Raw genomic sequence first — 22,937 nt, forward strand, 5'->3', positions numbered from 1 at the left:
ATACTAGTTAGGGAGATAATATAATTGTCCATATTCCTCTTACCTGTACTATTTGTCAAGGACTAAGTGATTCCCATTCCGTCCTGGTTTACTCATATAATTTATTCACGTAATCCTAAATAATGTCCTAAGAGCGAGGTCAATTGTTATTCCAATGTTACAGTTGAGGAAACTGAGGCATAGAAAGGTAAAGTTGCTTGCCAATGTTGCACATTCAGTAGTAACAGAGCCCAGATCTGAAGCTAGGCAGATGGTTCTCTCTCCTTTTTCTCTTGACTTCTTTCCTGTGCTGCCTACCACACCAATAAGATAGTTGTTTCTTCTCCATTATCAGATAGATGCCTGCAAAGTCTGGAAAATGAAGATAAAGTTGAAATATCTTTAATCAACTCTGATTTCCTTGATAACCACCAGACATTAGCAAACTTTACAAACCATATGTGCTGAAAAAGCCAGGTGCCACAAGGAGGATTAGAAATGAAATTTTCTTTCCACTCTGATTTCCACTTTTTATTAGTGACACCTCCCAAGTGGTTCAGAGAATGCCTATTAGTGTTTCTGGACATCTTGTACGATTTGCAACCATCCTTAGAGAGGTCTAGGTGGCTGAACTCCACACCTGCCAGGTGTCCCTCTGCCCCTGTCAAATATCCCTGCCTGAGCAATTCTAGAATGTTCAATAAGCTGAAGAGTTTCCCTGTTAAGAGTCGAAGCATCTTGTGATTTCTCCATTGTCGAACCTGGGGCCAGTAATCACCCCAGAGGAGGAGGAGAGCAGACTCTCACTGGACTTCAACATTTCCCTTCTCTCTCTCCCTTTTTGGACATGAGTAAATTAGCGAGGTGATAACAAAAAGAAATAGTTAGAAATCCTTCAGTAGGGCACATGAGTGCTTTATACAAGATGGATTAAAATACTCTTTGGGTTTTAAAAATCTCGTATTTTGTAAGGGCAACTTTTGGACTTTCCTGTCTTATCAACAGCTTTTGGATCACTTTATATTTAAATAAGCTATTTTATCATTAGTCCCAAGACTAAAATTAGACTTGTTTACTTGAACCCATAAACAGAAAGCATTTAAACTAATAAAATATTGGAAAGTATGCCATAAGGTACATATATAATTTTTTTCCCTCCAGAATGAAGCACTAAATGAAAGCATTATTTGAGACTGGGAGCAGAGAGGTGGCAGATTATGTCTGAAAATCATTCCTCCTGGGATTTAGCCCTTTTGCTAGTTTTTGCAGTAAAGGCTATTTTCCTTCGGGGTTTGACTGTCTTCCACAAATGGATATGGAAAAGGAGAGCCATTCCTGCACTGCATATAGCAGCTGCGTTTTCTGGTTTTATAATCTGTAATCTCAAATTGTGCTTCTATTTTAACTTGAGCGTGCCTACAGCACAGGATTCTTTTCAAATGTTCAGACATGACTGCTTAAAAGTGAAAAGAGAAGTTCTACCACTGAGTGTTCTCATTGTCGCAGAACTCTCTTTTGGATTCGAGGAAGTGAAAAACTTTTTCATGTCACCCGTAATTTCCACTTGCACTGTTTGGCTTATGCAAACTTTTATTTATTTATTTATTTTTAAGATTTTATTTATTTATTTGACAGACACAGACTACAAGTAGGCAGAGAGGCAGGCAGAGAGAGAGGGAGAAGCAGGCTCCCTGCTGAGCAGAGGGCCCGATGTGGGGCTCGATCCCAGGACCCTGGGATCATGACCTGAGCCGAAGGCAGAGGCCCCAACCCACTGAGCCACCCAGGCACCCCTTATGCAAACTTTTAAATAGGGTGTAGAGGTAAGAGCATATAAAAATCTACAAATTTTGTCTGGCTTTGCGTTATTGTTTAGTCAGCGATGCAGGGGATGAGACAAGAATCCAATCGATAGACGCAAAAGGCAAATGAACTTGCATAAATTAGCACTTTAATAGGGAAAGATAAATGCAGGTTCTCTTCCATCTTTCAAGCAATACCCATTATTGAAAGAGGTCTCACAGATATCACCTTGGCTTGGTTTTACCTTTTTGTCTGTAGTGCCGAAACTAGAAAACGCAAGTAAATTTAACATTGAGGTAGCTACTCTGAACTGCGGAAATCATATCAGTGTATCAAATATGGTCTGTAGAACTCAGCATGGTGTGTCCACACGGATGGCCTTGTCGTCACTGTTGCTCGTTGTTGCACAAATACAAAGGTCTGTTCCGGGACCGGAGTTTGTCTTAAAGAAACTGACATGCAGGCATTTCCAATGTGCTCCAGTGTACGTTTACGCCATATCCACTAGAGAAATGGCAGGAAGGGTTTATCAGATGTGGAATGCCTGGGTGTCTAGGACCTGGACAGTCACAGATCATCTGTCCCTACAGCACCACACAGTAACTTCATTCACTTTCACCAGCTGGAGTTGAGGAATCCTTAGGGAGTGACAACGGTGAGCTCTCTTTCCCATTATACCAGTTACACTCCATCCGGGGCGGGGCGGGGGTAGGGTTTGGGGTTTGGTAGCTCTGGCACAAATATCAGAAGGGAGCAAGTGTCTGACACTACAGCTTGTAGTCATAATATAATCAGCAACATCCAAGAATTTTCTCTACTATTTCTTCATGTTGCCTCCAACTCTTGGTTTACTGTTTCTGTCTTTGGGAAAGGAACTGGGTATACAAGGGGCTGCCAAGTAACCTTCAGTGCCTTTGCTAAAAGGCAGAAATCTCAGCCATGAATTTGCTATCTCACTCAGGCAGCTTCAGCCCAGCACTGCACCCCAATCATTTGTGTTGCTGGCTCAATAAAAAACACCCTTTTGGTTTCATAATGGCACTTCTCCGAAGAGCTCACCTATAGACAGGGAGAAAATCTGCACTCCGGGGAAAATTTGGATAACCTCTTTTGTGATATTAGGGAATACTCTGGTTTGAAGTAGGCACTTGTTAAGATATGTGTAAAATTCACGATGTTACTTTTTTTTTTTTTTTTTTTTTTTTAATTTTAGCACCTAGAGAACTTTCGCTCTTTGGGAAATCTTCTAGAAATTCTATTTTAGGGGAAATACCATCTGTATTGTTGGAAAAGAAAGAAGAATTAATTTGTCAGTGTTGTTTTGATCTCAATCCAGAAAGCCAAAAAGAGTTTAAAAAAAAAAAAAATGTCTGTTGAGTATCAGCATTTCTTATCTTTTTCTGTGCATATTTTAAAAATAGGTCTTTCCTTAGCTCTATTCCATTATGGTTAACTGTAATCAGTACTTTATGGTTATATTATATAGCTTTGTTTCATTAGGGCAATGAAAATGGTATTGAACAATAGCAATATAATGCGGGCAAACAGTTTGTAATTCAGTTGGAAATTGCTAATGCAGTAGGCAGTCAATAATACAATCAGCTTGACTTTCCTCGGCAAACTTGAGCTAAATTTCCTCTATTTTTCTTTTAAATCTTCTTACAAGGTAGGGGTGAGGAAAATGCTCTGATCAACACTGGAAAGCCGGGTGCCCCAGAGTAGAGAATTTCTTTATGCATTGAATTTTGAATGACATCTACAGGTCCTAGGAAGAGCTGCTATTTAAGACTCAAACTCTCCCTGGAGATTTTTTTTTAAAGAGACTGGATAATTAACAGTCCTGAAAGGAAACAGCTAGAAGAGATGGTGCCTCAAAGTCCCTTCCACTGGTGTATATCTCTATCATCTTGATGCAGAAGCAGTGTTCTTGTGAAATTATCTTTGACTGTTGTGTGCCAAGGGAGAACCAGAGGCCATCTCCTTACAAGCCTACATCATGCGCACTCTGTGAATTAAGGAATTCGTGATTACTATAGGTTAAGCCTAATAAATATGAGTAGTGTCTAGGAATACAAAGGCAAATAACTTGGTGTTTTTAAGAAGTGATGAGTTAAGATTTTGTCTCTCTTAACTCTCGTAACCTGATCATGGTTGTTGTTGAGTCAAAACCAATTATAGAAAGTTTTATGTGACAGGAGTTCGTAGATTCAATCGTGTACATAAATATTTAGCTGCAAATACAATGCTGAGAATGCCACTTTTTAATACCATGAGTGCTTGGGGATGCTGGCTTGCAATATGCCATTTAGGAAAAAAAAAAGAGTGATGTGTCTAAATTTGAGTTTCCCTATAAATTTTTCTAGTTCTTAGAACCAACACAATTCCCTCTCATGTGATAGAAATTTTTAAATATTGTAATCGTCTAACAGAGAATAGCAGTATTTTGTTTCCATACACTTCCAAACATCTCTGGTGTCTTTTGAGATATTAATTATATCTTGAGGCCACCACCCTGACTTAAAAAAATAGACAAAACTAAATTTAATAGGCCACTAGGAAGCGCTGCAATGCATATGTAAGTTTATTCCTTCAGCTTATATCCTAGAAACTCGTATTTAAACTAAAAGAAATTTTTTAGAAAAATTTTTTATTTTCCCCATAATCCCTAATTTTCAGTTCATTTCCTGTGGTGGCTCAGAGTCCTTGGTAACTTCTTAAGATTCAAAACCCTGTGGAGGTGTGTATAAGCCTCAGGCGATGTCCCCCAATTGTGGTATACACGGCTCCCCACAGCCTCACTGCCCCTGCTAGCAGAAGGAAAAGGCATTTCTGCAGCCTGAGAGCCATCCCCATTCCCCTTCCTGCAACCTCGAATTTCAGGGTGGGCTGAACAGCTGTGACAGGCGGGGTCCTCTCTATTAGCCTTGAAGAACCATGCTTCTAAGCTGCCCCCTTGGCCGGCGTATGTCCTGTGTTCCTTTCTCTAGTCGTATTCACAAAGCCATAGTAACCAGCACTTTCAGTGACCAAGACTTAGGCTTTTCATTTAATGGCTGGATTCTTAAAACATCCTTGGGTGGGTCTTAGCTGTTACCAATCTTTTCTCAGCTACAGAGTGTTCTAAGACAGCAAATCCAGAGTGTACCAACATGAATTCCCGGTTTGCCTACACCCCTTCATCCCACTGAGAGGGTTGGAAAGTATACGAGTGTTTGTGGAATGGGGAAAAAAAAAATGTCCTTTTAGAGCATAAAACGGCTTCTGATTTTAATTAAATATCCAGCATGCACAGAGTAGGTGCCTGTACGTTGAATTAAAACATGGATAAATGAAATCGTCCTGTTTTGTAAATCAACTGCTCAGCGAGACATCATGCCATTTGTCCTCACACTAGATACAGATTCTGGGCTGAGGCCCAGGCTCATCTCAGAGCCCCTGTGCGTTTCCTACCTGCTTTGTTGTTTCTCTGACCCGCTCCTCCTCCCTCTGAGTTTGTAACTTACCCGCAACTCACATTCTCTGTCTCTTTTGGACTTGAACAGTTTGAAGGGCAATAAAATGTTAATGTGCGTGTCAAAGGAACTTGGGGATCTGGGATTGTACTGCAGAGTGCTGAAGAAAGCCAGTGGTGACCCTGTCCTCTCAAGGCTTGCGATGCTGAGTTGTCACCCAGCATGAAGTGCCCGTTATCACCCTCTTAGTTCATCATCTTTGTGTCTTGGCATTAACCATCCCTCTGAAACTTCACAGTCCCCGCTAGCGGCTGATTCAGAGATTACAGCAGGACCAAACATTCTGAAAGTTCAAGAGGAGGGTCATGCGCGTTTGCTTTGAACTGTAGTTCTCTTCCAAGGTAGACATTTTGAAAGCGAGCTTATTAAAATGAAAGGGGAAGGGAAAAGACAACAACTATATTCTCTGACATTGAGATAGACAAGCATTTAAGTAGGCAGAGATATTATAGCTCTTGAGAATCCCCTAAAGTGCTGAGATTTATTTCTGAGAAATAAATGGTGAATTGTTTATTTCTTTCTCCCCCTTATGTTTCCTTGGGATAGAGCAATTAGTTTCTTATTTTTTATGATTGCATTATTCTTGCATATATCTTTCTGTGGTCCAGGCTATAAAAGTAAAGAGAGGATCCAGCTGTATGAATGAATATCCTTTTAATGAGTGTGGGAGGAAATCATAATACTAAGTAGTGCAAAGCCATTTTTATGTGATGAACCGAAGTACCTTTGTTCCCCCAGCTCCCCTGTCTTAAGCCACAGGCCACCAGTAAATGTGTGCATAAAATGACAGTTTTATGTATTCTGGTGTTAACAAAGGTACCTCGTGGTTTGTTTTGTCCCCAGAATGCACTTAATATGATTTTTGAAAGGCGGTGGCATATTCTGTTTTAATTTTCAGGGTCGAGGAAGGGTAAAATAGAGCCTGTGACTTCTCTGTAACACCCTTCATTCTATCTTTGGGTGAAAACCTTGCTGAAACAGTGAGATAACACCGTTGCTGGGTGATAATACAGTCGTTTTCATGGTGCCATGAGTTAATTTAAGAGGTGAAACTATCCTTACTTAGGAAAATAAGGTGCCTTCCTCCCTCAGACCAGCCATTTGCTCAGAACGGCAGATGGATACTGGGTGTCTCCCACATGCAGGGTATCGTGAGGGGCGCCAGCACGGGCTCCCTTCTGCTCTCTCCCCTCTCCCGCGTCCTCCCTTCCCAGCCTGGTTACCTTGTTCTTCATCAGTTTTGCCTGTGTGTCTGTTTCTGAAGTCTCTGCCCATGATATAATTCAATGCCGCCCCACCCCAAACTTTTCCAGTAATTAAATGTTAAAATACCCATATTCGTTTGCTCAGGCTGCCATAAGAGAACACCAGATACTTGTTGGCAGTTGCCGCAGCAGAAATTTATTCTCGTGCTTCTGGAGGCTGGAAGTCCCAGATCTAGGTCTAGAAGGGTCAGTTTCTGGTACGAGCTCTCCTCCTGGCTTGCAGAGGCCCGTAAAGGGAAGGGGGCAGAGGAGAGGGGGGAGGAGGCACTCGTTTTAGAAGGACGATAATCCCATTGGGTCAAGGCTCCACCTTATGACCTCATATAACCTTAATTACCTCGGTAAGGCCCTATCTCCAAATACAGTCACTCACGTTGGAGGTTGGAGATTCGACTTAGGAATTTTGGTGGGAGGTGGGGGGAGGTACAAACATTCAGTCAATAATCATGCCCAAGTAATAGGGGGGAAAATCTCAAATCTCAAATCCCATTTGCCTTCCCCTCTTCTAAGGGTGACCCGGAGCCTTTAGTAGAGGCACGGAAGGACAGCTTTCTAACCCCCCGGGAAGCCCCAGACAATGGATTGGTCCCATTCTTCCCCTACAAGGACCCCATTTGGTCACTTTGAGGTGACTCTGGTCGGCTCCTGAGAAAGCTGCTCTCCTCTCCTGACCCGGGCTTGAGGAGCGGAGACCAGACGTCCTGGCAGGAGGGGGCGCAGTCTGTACTCCCCATGCCTCCTGCCGGCTGGACCAAACCCTGGGCATATCCCAGCCTGGGCTAGGCCTGACCCGAGCAGAAGGGAGCCTCAGAACCAAAACACCGTCTGGACTGCCAGCTCATGGTTGCTGGGACACAGCTCAGAGCAGAACAGTGGTTGGCGGAGGCTGAAAGGGAGCGGTGGATGTCGCTGCCAGTGTGATGGGCGGTTGCAGGATTTTGTGAAGCAGGCTGATGAACCCTCTCAAACAGAGGCACCTAATGCTGCTCAGCTGTGTAATTGGGATGGAAACGGGCCAATGAGAGGCAACAGTTTGTGCTTAACCTTTTGGGAGGCTTGTTCCAGGAGACTGTGTGTGGGGGGAGAAAAGAAGCATTACAAATAATAAGCTTCTCCGCCTGATTTGTAATGAATTAGTAATAAATGGCCTAGCTCTCTACGAAAGTCTGACGATTACAGAGCAGCTTTAGCTAAGTGCATGGGACCACATCTTATTTTGATCAGCTATAGCATAGCAAAGACATGTAATTATCATAATCTAACAATTAGCCTGGCATCACTTTCCAGTGTTTAATTACCCCGATAAATGGTAATTGAATAGAGGACTTAATGACAAGAGAGAAACTTTCATTCTGCCTTAGGTGCTTAAGTTGTCTACTCGGCTGGGCATAATTTTCTAGCATTGCTTGAACAACAGTCCTGATTATAATTTTCCTTTTTGCAGTTGGCCATTATTTTGTTTTCTGATCTTGGCCTTTGTTTAGAATATTATTTAGCTCTTCTCAGAACTGGATACTGGGACCCAGGACACAGAAGGAGATGGTGGGGCACCTTACACGGTTGTTCTGCTTTTAAGCATTGCCTGTAACATCCGTCAGCAGCAGTTTCCTTCTTCAGACACATATCAAGTTGTGCAAATGCTGTGCTCTGTGCTGGGGGTACGGAGATGAGTAAACACCAGCACTGTCTTCAAGGAAAAGTCTATTTAAAAAGGTCTGCATAAAAATACGACAATGATCATTATTTTTGTTACAGTGATCTGCTCAGCACAGTCCCAGTTTTCCTTCCAAATCTACACATTTACCTCGAATGAATTCACTGCCTTTGACGACCGTACCCACCACCTCATTTCTAATGGCCCCGGATCTCTTTTCTCTCACCTTGGGTTCTTTTCAGGCTTCAGATTTGTATCCACCTGCTCACAGGGTTAAAACGCACCAGATAAAAGTAACTACTTCTCACATGCCAATTTGCACCAGAGCGACAACAGTGTTTGCTCTGCATCCTAAAGCTTTGTGCGAAACACTATTATCATTATTGTTTTGCCCTAGCATTACCAAATACATACTTCCCCCTGTAGTGTGGAGATCGAACACAGAAGAAAGCTGTTATTTCCTTTCCTTCTCACCAGCTTGTTTTGTGTTTAACAATAAACTAGTAGAGATGAGTTCCTCACCATGTAGGTTTTCAGATACCCCATCCCTACTTCTGAGAAGTCAGGGCCAGATTTCAGACTTAGGTGGTAATAAGCCCAGAAGTTATGATCAAGCCATAATATAAATGTCTATTTCAGGGTTTGCATGACCAGTATTTAAAAACTACTAAATCGTTACTTGAATCGGTTAAGAGAAATGACATTTATGATAGCGCTTTGGTTATCGTTATTACTCTTATAACTGGGAATGGCCTAAAATTCTACCAGCTAACTCCATCCCTGTAGGATACAAAAGGGCTCCAAGTGTATAAGCAGTTTGGGCAGGTGGCTTATTTGTTTGATTGACTCCTGCATTCCCCCGAACAGAATCCGTTTATTTAATCCTGTTCTCCTAGGACAGTGGCTGGATAACCTGTTCGGTGATTTCCCGCATCTGCTTTTGGACCCGTGTGTAGGCGGCAGGTGCTCTGTTCTGTGTGCTTGCCATGATGTCGAACTCCGGAGAACTTGGGGTGTGAGGGCAGCTTTGTCAGGAAGCTCCTGAGCAGCGGGAGTCAGGAAAGAGCCTGTTTTGCTCTGTGGACGTGACCTCTGCTAGGACGTACACTGGATGCCAGATGCCAATTCTTTATTTTATTTTACTCCCTTTTTGAAAACCATTACAGTGATCTGCAGTGTGTTGGGTGTGTAACACTCCGCCTGGTTAATTCTTTGGCTGATTTAGCCTGTTGATGTTGACACATTCTTACTCCATGCCTGAGGCCGCTTTGGGGGCTTAGAAGCAATTAGACTGTCACCCAAAGCTCCCAGTCCCTTCCTGAAGGCAAGTCTTGTTTAGGCCCTGCCAATTTAATGCTTTGTTTCCTTTGGAGCTCCTCAGTCAAGCTAATAAAACAAACTCCAAATGAGTTAAAACACTGGAGGAGAGAAGATTTTGTGGGCCCTGTATTTGAAACAGGTGTTACTCTTGGGAGATACCAATTTTACAAAGTCATTCAGCCTGATGTGACCGATAATAGGAAAGCAAAAAACAAGAGCTTGCTGATCTTTTTATCCATCTGTTTGATATGCATAGTTGGTATTAATTGTGAAATTTTTAGACCGTTTGTTTTTAAAACACATGCACGCACACCGACACACGTGGAAAGAGAAAAGGTGACAGGTTACTGTACTAAACCACTAATGAATTCTAAATATCTGGCCAAGTAAATTACGTCTTATTCCCATCACCAACGGTTACTGAATTCAAGGCAAAGCTCTTACGCTGCAGAATTTGTAATTACCAAAACATGCATGCATAAGAACTTTACTGGAATTGATATTCATGGCTAGAACAGCAACCCTGGGTTCTAAATATTTTGTAACTATCTTGTGCTTCATTGGATAAAAATGTATGTGTTAGAACATACAGTGTTTTGACTGCAAAAATAAGGTAAGAAACACCTCTGAAATTCATCCTTGAGTATTTTTTTTAACTTGTAAATCTTCCCTTCTGCGGGAACTTTAGCTGTGATTGGTATGTTCTAGAGCCCGGAGGAGTTGGATTGGACTGCCCGAAATGATGGGTTGCAGTCATCAGACCTCATTCAGACTTCCTTCATTTAGCCTTAGCAACCAGCCTGGTAGTGGTGAAACTGTCCAGGACTCTATCTCAGAGCTGAAAATGAAGGTCAATTACCAATACATTTGGAAGACAGACATGTTTCAGCCCATGAGAGAAGGAAGACATTAAAAAACAGCAAAACACATCTCGCTTCAGCCCCCAGTGATGCTATTCTTTATCTACCCTGTTTGATTTGCTGTTTATATTTCATGCTTTAACCTCTGCAGGAAAACAAAACAAAATAAAAAGAGCATCTTCAGACTTAGGATATGAAAACCATAAGGCTTGCATTCTGTGCTGAGAGAATAACAGAAGGAGATGAGGAGAGAAGTGTTGAAACAGAGACTGCTGGCCTGCCCGTCTCCTCCCAAAACATATTTACAGACCAAACTCCAGGTCTGTTGTGGGCCCAGGAGGACTTCCAGGACAAATGAGAAATTCTTCTGGTTAAAAAGAGACATCTTACTCTGAAATTAGCCTTTAAATCAATAATGGTAGAAGGGAAAGACAGGGCTGCCAAGATATATTCACTCTAGATGTAAAATTTGGGAGGAACCCCAAGCTGATAAATTGGCTTAATCTTTGACCATAAATCATATCCTTCTTTTACATTTCAATTTCAGAATGTAATATATTAAGTTGCCTTGTAATTAAAGAAGTGACATTGTAGTTCTGTTCAAATAGGAATATTAAAACAATCACCTCTTTGACAGATTAAAATACATTTAAACTGTAATAATCAACTATCCAGTTCATGAGAAATAACATTTTCATTATTGAATCCTTTAAAACACTACATGAAAGAGTGGGATAAAAGTGTCTCGCAGCTTCCTAACCTCTAATAACTGCTCTGTCTTCTTTCACTAATGCTGTTTCTATATTTATGGAGTGAGGAAACTTCACTCAGGAGCTGCTTGATAAAATACCTCAGTACACATTTCCTTGGAAGCAGGCTCTCTGCTGTGCCACCGACATATGCTAAAGGCCAATTTAGAATGTTTTAAATAGGCATCGTACCCTTCCTTTTCCAGCTCCTAAAATGAAATGCATTTTGGCTTTAGCAGATGAGGAAGGGAGGAGAGGAGCAGCAACACAGGAAGAAGTGGCTAAAGAGGAACTCAGAGAAGGACGGCCGTGATGCTGCTCTTCCAACACCTGGAACCCAGGGCCCTGCCTGTGTGTCCTTTGGGGCTGGTCTTCCCAGCTGTCGGTATTCACAGCCTAAGGGCATATGGGGTTGAGGAGGAAGTAAGGGCAATGAGATGAAGGGCCATCCATTGGGAAAGAAACCTAAGTGACATTACTTGCCACAGCCAAAAGGAACCAAGGACAGGGTCGTTGAGAACTTCTCCTTGAGACTGGCCAAGAAGTTGAGTATTTGAGTCCTGCATGTCCGTTGTTTCTGTTTGAAAATAAGTCACTGGGTTTAGATGGAGTGAAGTCTTCCTGGTCCTTGCTAACTGGTCAGGAAGCCTTGTGCTGTCCCTATCTGGATAGAAAGCTAGGGCCCTATTGATAACAAAGTGAAAAGGCAAATTATTGACTGATTACCTCATCTGGGTTTTTATTTCATTTGATTTCGAATCACAAATCACTTTCTGCAGACAGGCCAGATAAGGAGAGAGATAGTAAGAATAGTTTTAAGTGTATAATCAAAACTGTAGTTAGCTGCAGGATGTCCTCAGGTAAACACTGAAGGCAAACTGAGACAAACACGCATGTCTGCAAATAGACCTTCTCACTCAAATCCCAACGGCGGCTTGTTACTTTCGCTCTATCAACAGCCTTGAAATGTGCTTTTTATCCACCCTTCCAGGCAGCTTCTAGGGCATTAAGAACTACCAAGTGCGTAATTCCTACTTGATAATTGAGTCGGTAACAAAGAACTAGTTGCCATACTGAGTTTTCTTCCTCTTAATTAACTAAGATGACCCTTCCGTAATATAAATGACATTGATTCTCAACCAGTCTACTGTCAAATTTTGGTAAATGTATACAATGTATTCATGTGTTCCCAGAGTTATAGATACTATTATATGTTAGTTGGAGCTTGGACCCTCGTAGCCGTGCAAGTCAGTGGAGAGCGAACGCCATCTTTTCATGTATACAGGATGTTTCCTGGCATTTGAGACTTTTGTATAATGAGAACACAGGGCGGTAATCATATTACTCAAACACAATCACTTTTCTAAGTGTGGCAACTGTGCATGATTTTACACTGTAAGCCACTGTGATAATTTAGTAAAGATCATACTGTAATTATTGCTGGCTTGTTGGTGTGCAGCCAGAAATTCCTCGAGTTCTTAACATGAAATGATTTCAGAGAGGTAGAGCACCACAGATACAATGGATGGAATTAAAGATAAGGAGTAAGGGGGAGACCTTTACAAGAAAATGTCCAAGAAATTTGCAAATGTGTTTAAAACACCAGCCTTGCCACCTGTGACCTTTGTAAATATTGGCATGTGGAATCATTCTTCCTAGATTTGAACTTGCTCTTTGAATAGGAATGAAAGCCTTTTGTCGAGGGGGCAGGGTTGGGGAGATCCCTTTGTGGCCCAGCTGCTGAGCCTAACAGCACTTGATTCCACGAAAAACCACACTCTTGTGCCTGAGTCGGGAGCTAACCCTGCTGTGTGAGCCCTATTCTGGATGTCGACACAGCCTTCAGTTTAGGAGTTTGGGGCCAGTGTCATGGGGAGGGAGCAGGGCCAGGACACCTTGCACCTGCCTTTGCTAGAAGGTCAGTATAAACATAAGGTAACCTAATGGCACCAAAAGCCTTTAAAGGGCTTCTTCGGGTGAGGGGAATCACAACAATTGGTAAAAACTTTGGAACCATAGCGTTTAGGAGGAAAGAGAATTGGCTTCAGGATCAGAGAAGACTCGGGTTGAAATCCTAACTCTGCTTCTGGTTTCCTGTGGGAAAAAATGAACTCAGAGGATGATAACCTCTTTGAATGCCATTTCCTCATTGGGAAAATGAAACTAACTGTAACTACCTAAGGAGGATTTCCGTGACAACATAGGTAAAGCCATACCATGGCAGATCCTAGATGCAGCACGTGTGTGTAGCAGCAAGAATTAGAATTGTCCCTCTGTGGGATGAAGAGACCTAAGAACTTGACTTTAGCAATTTTATCTCTCAGGAAGTAGAATAGTAAAAAACTTCAGTTCTGAGTTATGAATGCTTGGCCTTGACTTCTGCCTGCACATTTTACTAGCTCTGTGACACTGGGCGCATTGCCTGGCTAATTAGCCTCGAAATCCTCATTTTTAAATGGCTGTACTGATAGTGTCTGTTCTATAGGATCTGTGATGGGGATTAAATAAAGGTGCTGAATGTAACATAATAAACACTCAATTATATTAGCCATACATGTGTGCCTCTCCACAGTAGGGCCAGAAAAGAATGGTTCAGTACTACTCTGTAGCCAAAGAGCATGATATGGGGTCATGTTAGAATATCTGACCCTAAACTCTTCTTTGGATTATACTTGGGTATGTCACAGGGATGCCTTTTATGAGTTCTAGTTTATCATTGTTTTTATGTTTGTATTGTCCTTCCTTTAAAAATTGTATTAGTACACCAACTTGTGCAAATGAAAGATCTCAAACAGGTTAAGATGATTCTGTGGTGAATCATCATCTTTGTCATATGGATAGAGGGGTAGAATTACTAATCACTAGGGTGATCACAAGTTCAAAGTATGCTCCACGGTGATTCATTTAACACCCCACACAAAGCAAAATGTCATCAGAAAGGAATAGGGTCAACCCAACGTAAAGGGTGTCTTCAAGCTCATGGCTTGTTGTATTAAAACTTACACAGTATTAATGGGGATAAAAGTTGGAGAAAGGAAGCTCAGTTCAAAGCATCAAAAACAATGGCAATTTGTAGACTAGAGCAATAACAGAATTGGTCTGGACAGTGGCAGTTTTAATTTTTTTTTTTTTTCCCACTTTTAGGCTGTGTCAAGTGCTAGTAGAAGCTAAAATGAGCGACACTTAGAGAAAGGGAAAACTTCCCCCTTGAATATCTTTAAAATCTATAATAATAATATAATAATATAAAGTGCATCTGGGCATTGCCTTCTGCGGCTGTTCTTGTCTGGCTCCCATCCAGACCTGTCAGGCTACTCTGAGTGCTGATGATTCATATCCCAGCACCCTTTTATCTGAACGCTGCAGTGTCTTTTCTTTGTACTTTGGCAGTGATGTTACCTTGATGTTCAGAAATCTTTTAAAAGCAACACAGGCTTTCCTTGCGTCTTGACAAATCATCGTCTGCCGGTAATGAAGAAAAATATTCCGTGATCATTGTAAATATAGAGAAATACTTCCATGTTTTTTGTTTTGTTGTTTTTTTTTTAAATGTTCATGCATTTTGGGGCACCTGTGTGGCTCAGTTGGTTAAGCCTCTGCCTTTGGCTCAAGTCATGATCCCAGGGTCCTGGGATTGAGTCCCACATGGGGCTCCCTGCTCAGTGGGGAGCCTGCTTCTTCCTCTGCCTGCAGCTCCCCCTGAGTGTGCACTCGCTCGCTCTCTCTCTCTCTCTCTCTGTCTCCCTCTCCCTCTCAAATAAATAAATAAAATCTTTTTCAAAAATTTCATGCATTTTGAGATCCTCTAACTGAACAGTGATCTGGTCATCTCTGCTTGTTCTCCTTATATAAATCAGCAGGCTGTTTTTTAAAAGCATTGATCAAATGAAGTTTCTGTGGAGCATTTGATAGTTGAGGACAGAATTTAGGATTTTTATATGATTTCCTGTCTTTGGAGATTTTTAAAAAGGGAAACGGGGATTATTTTTATTGTGGTTTACATTGACTGCTGTGGTTGTAAGGTTAATATTTTGTCAGTTACCAATTTTAATGTGCTTTAATATATCCTGATAATAATGCTGTACACTCGCATGGCTTTTCATCCATTTCATCATCTGGGACTTGAAGCAGTCATGTGAGGTTAGCAAGGCAGATCCTCGTTATCATTCCCACTTACATTTGAGGAAACTGAGGCTCAAATGGCTTCTGATTCCCCCGCTCAACCAACAGCAATCCTTAAATCGAGGTCTTCCAACTAACATGAGGAGTTTCCACTTGTATCATGTTCTGTTTCAGAAAGGAATCTCAGCTTCATCGATAACTACTTAGCATCCAGAGTGAAGCTTGTAGGTCTCCTGAGCTGGGCGCGGGTCACAGTGACCTGTCCGAGAGGTTGGTTGTGTCTGGGAGTTGCATTTTAAGGAGAACGCTGGGAGACTACAGGACACGAGGAGAGTTGAGAATCTAGAATGTGAGAAGCCTGGGAGCAGAAATAACCAAAAAAATCAGGACTTTCAAGTATGGAGATAGGAGGATACAGAGATGTATTTGACAACTCCGTATTTATTATGGACTGTCTGGTCCATAAAGGGGAGGAAGGAAGAGGAATTGGATTTGTTCTTTGTGATGTCAGGCAGCCGGAGCAGGATCACTGGGTGGAAATCACACAGAAGCAGATTTGTGCTCAAGATGAGAAGAAACTTGCTAAAATTTAGAGATGCCCAAAAATGGAATAGACCAGCTCACTTGTCCCTGGAAAGTGTTCACACCAAGACCAGCTGACTCAAAGACTAGATGACTTGATGGGCATTTGTATTTTGGCAGTAACAGTTTTATGATGAACTTTCAGAGTGCTCAGAGACTTTCCTCCTTAGCTAAAAAAGAGGGTTTTGTAGGGTTTTCTGTTCTGGTTTTAGGAAATTGTATACATAACAATTCCTGTTTCACAGGTCCTTAGTTCCTGAGAAGTCTGTTCATCTGAAGGGGAGAGTATCATTAGTTAACACAAATAAGCAAAACTCTTGTGAGGTTAGGAATTGAAGCAGACAGTGTGATGCATACAGTGGTGTGTGTGTATATTTGTGTGTGTGTGTGTGTGTGTGTGTGTGTGTGTGTGTAATTTAACTTTCAGGATGGAAGTGGTCCAGTCTGGCCCTAGAACACAAAGAAATGAGGGGAGGGGATACTTCCGCGTGGCTCAGAAGTTAGGCATCTGCCTTGGTCTCAGGTCATGATCCCAGGGTCCTGGGATTGAGCCCCGCATCAGGCTCCCTGCTCAGCGGGAAGCCTGCTTCTCCCTCTTCTTCTCTCCCTGCTTGTGTTCCCGCTCTCACTGTGTCTCTCTCTGTCAAATGAATATGTACAATCTTTAAAAACAAAAAAATGAGGGGAGGAGCTCATTGGACTTAGCTGGTTTTAATTTTCTTAATATAGAAAAGGCTGGGGCATCAAAAGAGATCTGCCAAAACGAGTTTGTGACATAAGCAGATTCACTAAGGGAAACAGCTGACTAGGTAGGACCCAAAGTCACCGTTCCAGATCCAGCTCCGTCACTCACTGCTTTATCATTGCGCCTTAGGCTTTTATTTTCCTCTAACGTGGAAGTGTTCTAGGAATTTTCTTTCCAACCTTTAAATTTTATGATCCTAATTCTCTCAATTTTATGACTCTGCTTCTCTGCATTTGCATAGGAAATTGAGAATGGTCTCAATTATAGCAAGAACAATTCAGTCATTCATTTGTTCTTTAAATGACTTATTCATTTATTCAAAAGCACTCATGAAATGAAACGCTGTTTCAAAATACCAAAACTTCGCCTCAATATATGTGATCCTCAGAATGAAAGGAACATAGCAAGTCAGCCTCTGCATGACTGAAAATGAATGTGAAGAGTTCCATGTTTAGGGTGTTTTGAAACCAAGGTAAATGAATTCCTCTGTAAAACTGCTGTTCCTGAGAGTTGGAATGGTAACATGTCCCACATCCAATGGGATGCAGTAAAAACTTACTATGATAAATCTGTTAGCACCTGCGGTATTAAAGTTATTCTACCACTGATGATTCCGAGCAGGAAGTCTTTTCTGTGCAAATAATCTCATCTTTTTCTTCATCTTCCCACAGATTCCAGAGAGGTGACTACCACATTGACGTCTGTATCAATGACTACCTGGATGTTTTCTGCCCTCACTATGAGGACTCGGTCCCAGAAGACAAGACTGAGCGTTATGTCCTCTACATGGTGAACTTTGATGGGTACAGTGCCTGTGACCATACTTCCAAAGGGTTCAAGAGATGGGAATGTAACCGGCCCCACTCTCCAAACGGACCGCTCAAGTTCTCTGAAAAATTCCAGCTTTTCACACCCTTCTCCCTAGGATTTGAATTCAGGCCAGGCCGGGAATATTTCTACATCTGTGAGTATACGGAGATTTATTGGGTTGTCGGACAGCTGCAAGCGCCCAGACTAATTTTTTACCCATGTTTCAGAGAATTGCGGAGAGCTGGACTCTGCATTACAGATGTCTCCTTGTAAATGCATACATCACGATCCCTAGATACATTAGCTGGGAATTGAGAGCACAAATTAGATTAAAGACACAGCTCCTCTCCCCCTACGAAATTGCGTGTCAGCCTGTTCAGTGAACCACTGCTGACTTGTATTTCTTTTAAATGAAAATTGCTAGGACTTCTCCAAAGCTGAGGAAAAGAAAAAGAGATTCCTGAAAAAAAAAAAAAAAAAATTAAAGGAAATAATTAAATTTACATAGCTTGGAGTCATTGGATTTCTTATTCAGGTGTCAGCAATATCCTTTCAATCATCCACACTTGCACTGGAGAAAGCCAGAACTCCTGCAAATGTCAGCATGCTGACGATAAATACTCTCTTTGCACCAAGGAGAAAAGACCATTATTAAGAGCAGCTGTGTCTTTAAACAGGCAAGCGCGTGAAGAAGTATCTAGAAAGCGTTCCAGAGGAACTGGTATAAGTGAGTTCCCCACCGGTGACTCTGTCCTGAGAGAGCTCTAAAACGTTCTCAGCTGATCTCTGTATTAATCATATTGCTGTGGCCTTGTTTCCTGTCCGTGGCATATACCGTCACGGCTTCGGGTGTCCTACTAGTCACATAGTCTAGGTAAATGCTTCTCAAACTTCACTGCGCGTCAGTCACCTGGGGATCTCGTTATAATGCAGATCTGACTCAAGTGGTCTGCTGTGGGGCCTGGGGTTCCATATTTATAAAGCTCCCATGCGACGCTGTTGCTGCTGGTGTATGGACCACACTTGGAGTTAGGATGGTTACAGGTAATGTTTAATCTAGGCAGCCTGCTGTATATCTGGACTTTTCCTTCACAAGTACCAAATACTTAAACTGTCTGGTCTTTTCCAAGTATTTTCACGATCAGCCGAAGGAGCTAAGCATTCTTTGCTCAGAAGTGCATTGATTGAACAACTTTTCCTGGCTCAGAAAAGTTGGGGGATGCAAAATCCAAAGACATTCTGGTCCTCAAGGGGTGACCATCTGGTGGGGAGGAGAGGCAGATAAATCGGCAGTTGCTGAAGGAAGGTAAATGCAGGAAGCAGTGGGTACAGGAGTACATGTACCTCACCTCCTTGAAAGAATTAGGAAGTGTGGCCCAAGCCATACCACCCGGTATGCTTAGCATGCACTTGTCACCCCTCCTTGCCAGACAAGCAATATAAAGAACATTCCTTTTTTTCTGACTCATTTCTTCACCCTGAATGTCCCCGCTGACTCCTAACCACGTTTTTGTTTTGTTTTAAGTCTACAAGGATATCGAGCTTCTCTTCTCCAGAAAACAGAATTTTATATTAAGCCAGATTTTGCTATCACACGGGCACTCCCACTTATATTGAGATTGAATTTAAAAAGGAAATTGAACAGTACCAGTTTTATTATTTCAGTACATATTTTAGACATTAGTCATGAGAAAGCACGTAAGAGTCTTGATATCATCTCACATTCGATCCATAAAATAAGAAAAGGAATATTGAGTCCCATGGGTGGAGGAAACACTGACAGACATTGACTTCACACGTTCTCCTGCAGCAGGCTTCTGCCTTTTCCTGATTTTTTACCCTGTGAAAGAATCTCATTCAGCAAATGGGAAAAAGGAAAGAGGAAGGCTTTAGTGGCGGGACGGCAATCATTAATTGCCTAATTCTAAAATATCCTACTGGTGTAAGAGGAAATCCTTGCCAGTTTCACAATTTACATATTGATTTTTCAGCTTAAAACACAACAACAAAAGCAAAAACCAAAACCAAATTGAGAGCACCGAGATAGGAAGCATACAGCTAACTAGTTGATTGCATGATTATTAGAAATTATAGAATCCATTGAGGTTCATAAGCAAGATGTTATTATTCAAATATACCCATAGTGCTTATGACTGGTTTTTCCTCATTTGTGGTTAAATTCAATATTTCACTAAAAATCATTATGTGTCTTCTATAACATTCATTTAACGGAGTCATTTAACTGTCAAGGGCTCCTGTCAAAGTAATTGTTCCAAAATGCTTCAAAATATCAAGAGCTTTTTGCTGTTCAGCTGAGTTTAACCTGAATTACTTTTTTTAATGAAAGGTAAAATAGCACAAAATTAGCAGCAAAGAGATGTTCATTTATAAGAAGCACAGTGGCCTCATAGTCAGTTAAATTGAATTTTCAACCATGGTTTAGAACCACAAGAGCATCCTTCCCTGTCTTTTTAGTAGGGAAAGTGTTTTCTCTCTTTCTTTCACTGCCGAGAGCAAGAGCGGCAGAGCTAGTGTGGATGTCTTGCAGACGTTTAATATACTGTGGTCATAATTAAACTAAAGGATTCTTAGGGGAGAATTGGCCCTCAGTTGAATTTTCCTCTCTCCTAATATGCATGGAATGAACAAGATGATTGGGAAATGACTCTTTTCACACTTATTACCTTACAAGAAGCTCTGTTGCCGATCTGGGGAGGCTTGACTAGTCGTCTACCGGTCAATTTTATAAAATGTTCTTAACTAGACCAGGGATGTATTTCAGATCCTTGGGGGCTTAAAATCTCTAACAAGTCTTCCAAGAGAAAAGAGAAAACTCTAGCCCTTTGGCGGTCCTGTTTTAGGGTGCTAGAGGAAGGGTCTTGAGTATAGTGATGGGAACCCAAATTCAAATACACAACTTGGCCTTGGGGAAGGAGAAGAGAGGATTTCGTATTAGAAAATCCACTCATCGCTTACTCAGGGAGGACACAAGTTAGAACATTCTTACCAAGTTCTGCTTTATCCTCAGTTCTGTTTATTTCCTTCTTAATGTGTTTGAGTTATACAAAGTTAAGAGAACAGAGCGTAGCTGCAAATATGTGAAATTTCCTCTTTTCTCTCAAAATCAAACGTCTTTCACTGTTCTAGATCCTTTATTTGTTCCTGAGACTGACTCTGTGCTTTGTCTTCCTTTCCTTGGGAATGGGCAGTATATTGTTACCATCACTGATACTACGCAGGCAGACTGAGCCCCTTCTTAAATATGACAAATACTGTTTTTAATCTACAGAAGTTATTTTGGTAAGAGATTGGCACACTGAAATAATTACAGAAAGTCGGTGGTATTTCTATCGGTGATAGATTTGCAGAACTGCCAGTCAATAGATTATGGCAATAGTCATTTATATAGACTTCCTAAGGCAAAGAGTTATTTTAGAAACTTCAAAAGTACTCATTTTAGAAATGATTCTCATAAATATTAAACTAATGAGAACAAGTTTGAAAAAAGTGTTGCTGCTGTTCTTTTTAAATCAGAAGAGGCAAAGAGAAATAACTTAAAGAAGGTACTTCCAGTTATCTTTCTGAGTCCGTAAAACACTGATTTTGAAAATCCCCTTTCGTAAAGGAAGGAATATTGCGGCCTGGGCCCTTCTCTTGGCCTCACTAACTGTATGATCTTCGGTAAATCATTTCATCTCTCTGGATTTCTAATTCCACAGCTGTAAAATGACGTAGTTGAGAGAGATGGTTTTTCACATTTCTTGGAGCTTTAATATTCTAATCTTAACTACGTTTTAGCTAAAGGCCTGCACACCACGGTAAGAAATAACACCGGTAAAGTGTCTCGGCCCAACACCTTACTTAGTAGGTGGTCGATAAATGCCAGTTAAAGGGGTATGCCGAGGGCGAATGCAGAGTGGAGAGGCATCTTAGCATTACCGAACTCGTTCCAGCCCCGCCACCCCATCCGGTCACTGTCATTTGTGGTCTTGACTAGTGCAGCAGGCTTTCTGTATCACCCCTCTGCGCATGTCACTGCCCTGTTAAAGCCCTCCAGTGACTTCCTGTCTGAGCAAGACAAAATCCTGAGTCTCTAATCTGGCCAACAAGGTCCTCCGTGGTGGATCCCCTTGCATTCTCCAGCTTGCCTCTTGGACCTCTTGTCCTCTCACTCTCCTTTATTGTCTCCCCTCCAGCAACATCCCCAGCCCTCCTTCCTGGCTAGTGCCCACCCCCAGACTCCACAAGAGGGCCTTGGCACTTTATCTTCTCTCTGCCTGGGGTTCTCATTGTTCCAGGCACCCACTTCCCTTGCTCTCGCTTTCTTTAGGTCGGCTCTAAAAAATGTCTTTATCGGACAGGCATTCTGATCTCCCTATATAAAGATAATATGTCTGTGATTCTCAACATTCTTACCCTGCTTTATTTTCTTTCAAGTGCTTATCACTCCTGACACCATGTATTTATGGTGGTTTGCCCAGGCCCGCCTGCTCTATGCCCCGTACTACATTGTTTGGCACATAGTAGATGCTCAGTAAGTAAAGGTCACGGGTATTTACACAGCACTCGATTCCAAGCGCTGTTCTAAACCCCTGCAATTCTCAGAGCAGTATGAGGAAGTTCTGTTCTGATGTCCCATTTTATAGGAGAAGAAACAGAGGCTCACAGTTAAGTAACGAGAGAAAAGTTCACACAGATAAGAAGTGGTGGATCTGAGAGGAAATTAAGTGAGCAAACAACTAACAGGAAGTGAAGAGATACAGTCCTTGGTCTCATGTGCTTAAAAGGGGAAAACATTCCTCAGGCGCCTGGGCGGCTCAGTGGATTAAGCCGCTGCCTTCAGCTGGGGTCATGATCTCAGTGTCCTGGGATGGAGCCCCGCATTGGGCTCTCTGCTCAGCAGGGAGCCTGCTTCTCCTTCTCTCTCTGCCTGACTCTCTGTCTACTTGTGATCTCTCTCTCTGTCAAATAAATAAATAAAATGTTTTTTAAAAAGCGGGGGGAAGCATTCCTTATTTTATATTTTGTTTATGTTTTTTTTTAACAAAAAGGTTAAAAACAATGAGCTCTATTGTTTAGAGAATATTACTTTATAAACTCTGGCAGAAACCCCAACTCAGATAGTAGCAAGATAGATTTTAAACAAAACATGTATGCAATTTTAGCTCTCTGAGGAATACTCGTTCATCTCCAAGCGATATTTCCACTGTATCTTCTCAGATGGGTGACCCTTTAAATACGTACGATAACCTTTCTGACCCAGATTTTGGGTCAGAGGAATTCTTAAATCCAGTGAATATTCAGCCTCTGGACTGAATCATGATTGCACACTTGATTTAGGAATGAGAAACCGACAATCAACAAGACAAACGTCATTTTCTTAAATTGATACTAAAAAGGCAGAGAGAAATCTTCTAGCATTTGCCACATCTAAGGTATAGTTGGTTTTCTTCAAAAGAAGGTACTCAGAGTAAAAATTTATAGTCCTAGCACCCAGACAGAATTCGGGACTTTCTGAGAGATTACTGGGGAACAC

At 41.7% G+C, this 22,937-nt stretch overlaps 1 protein-coding gene across 2 annotated transcripts in view; it reads left to right on the top strand.

Moving 5' to 3' along the window:
* The window catches only part of EFNA5 (ephrin A5), a 276,340-nt gene that overhangs the window by 211,448 nt on the left and 41,955 nt on the right, over positions 1-22,937 (top strand). For both annotated transcript variants that reach the window (XM_032845306.1, XM_032845309.1), the window contains exon 3: positions 17,263-17,555. In XM_032845306.1, coding sequence (XP_032701197.1) covers positions 17,263-17,555 — 293 coding nt within the window. The remainder of the gene's footprint in view (positions 1-17,262; positions 17,556-22,937) is intronic.

This window comes from Lontra canadensis, unplaced genomic scaffold (genome assembly GCF_010015895.1).
Source record: "Lontra canadensis isolate GAN:19392208 unplaced genomic scaffold, GSC_riverotter_1.0 scaffold4, whole genome shotgun sequence".
Classification (NCBI taxonomy): Eukaryota; Metazoa; Chordata; class Mammalia; order Carnivora; family Mustelidae; genus Lontra; species Lontra canadensis.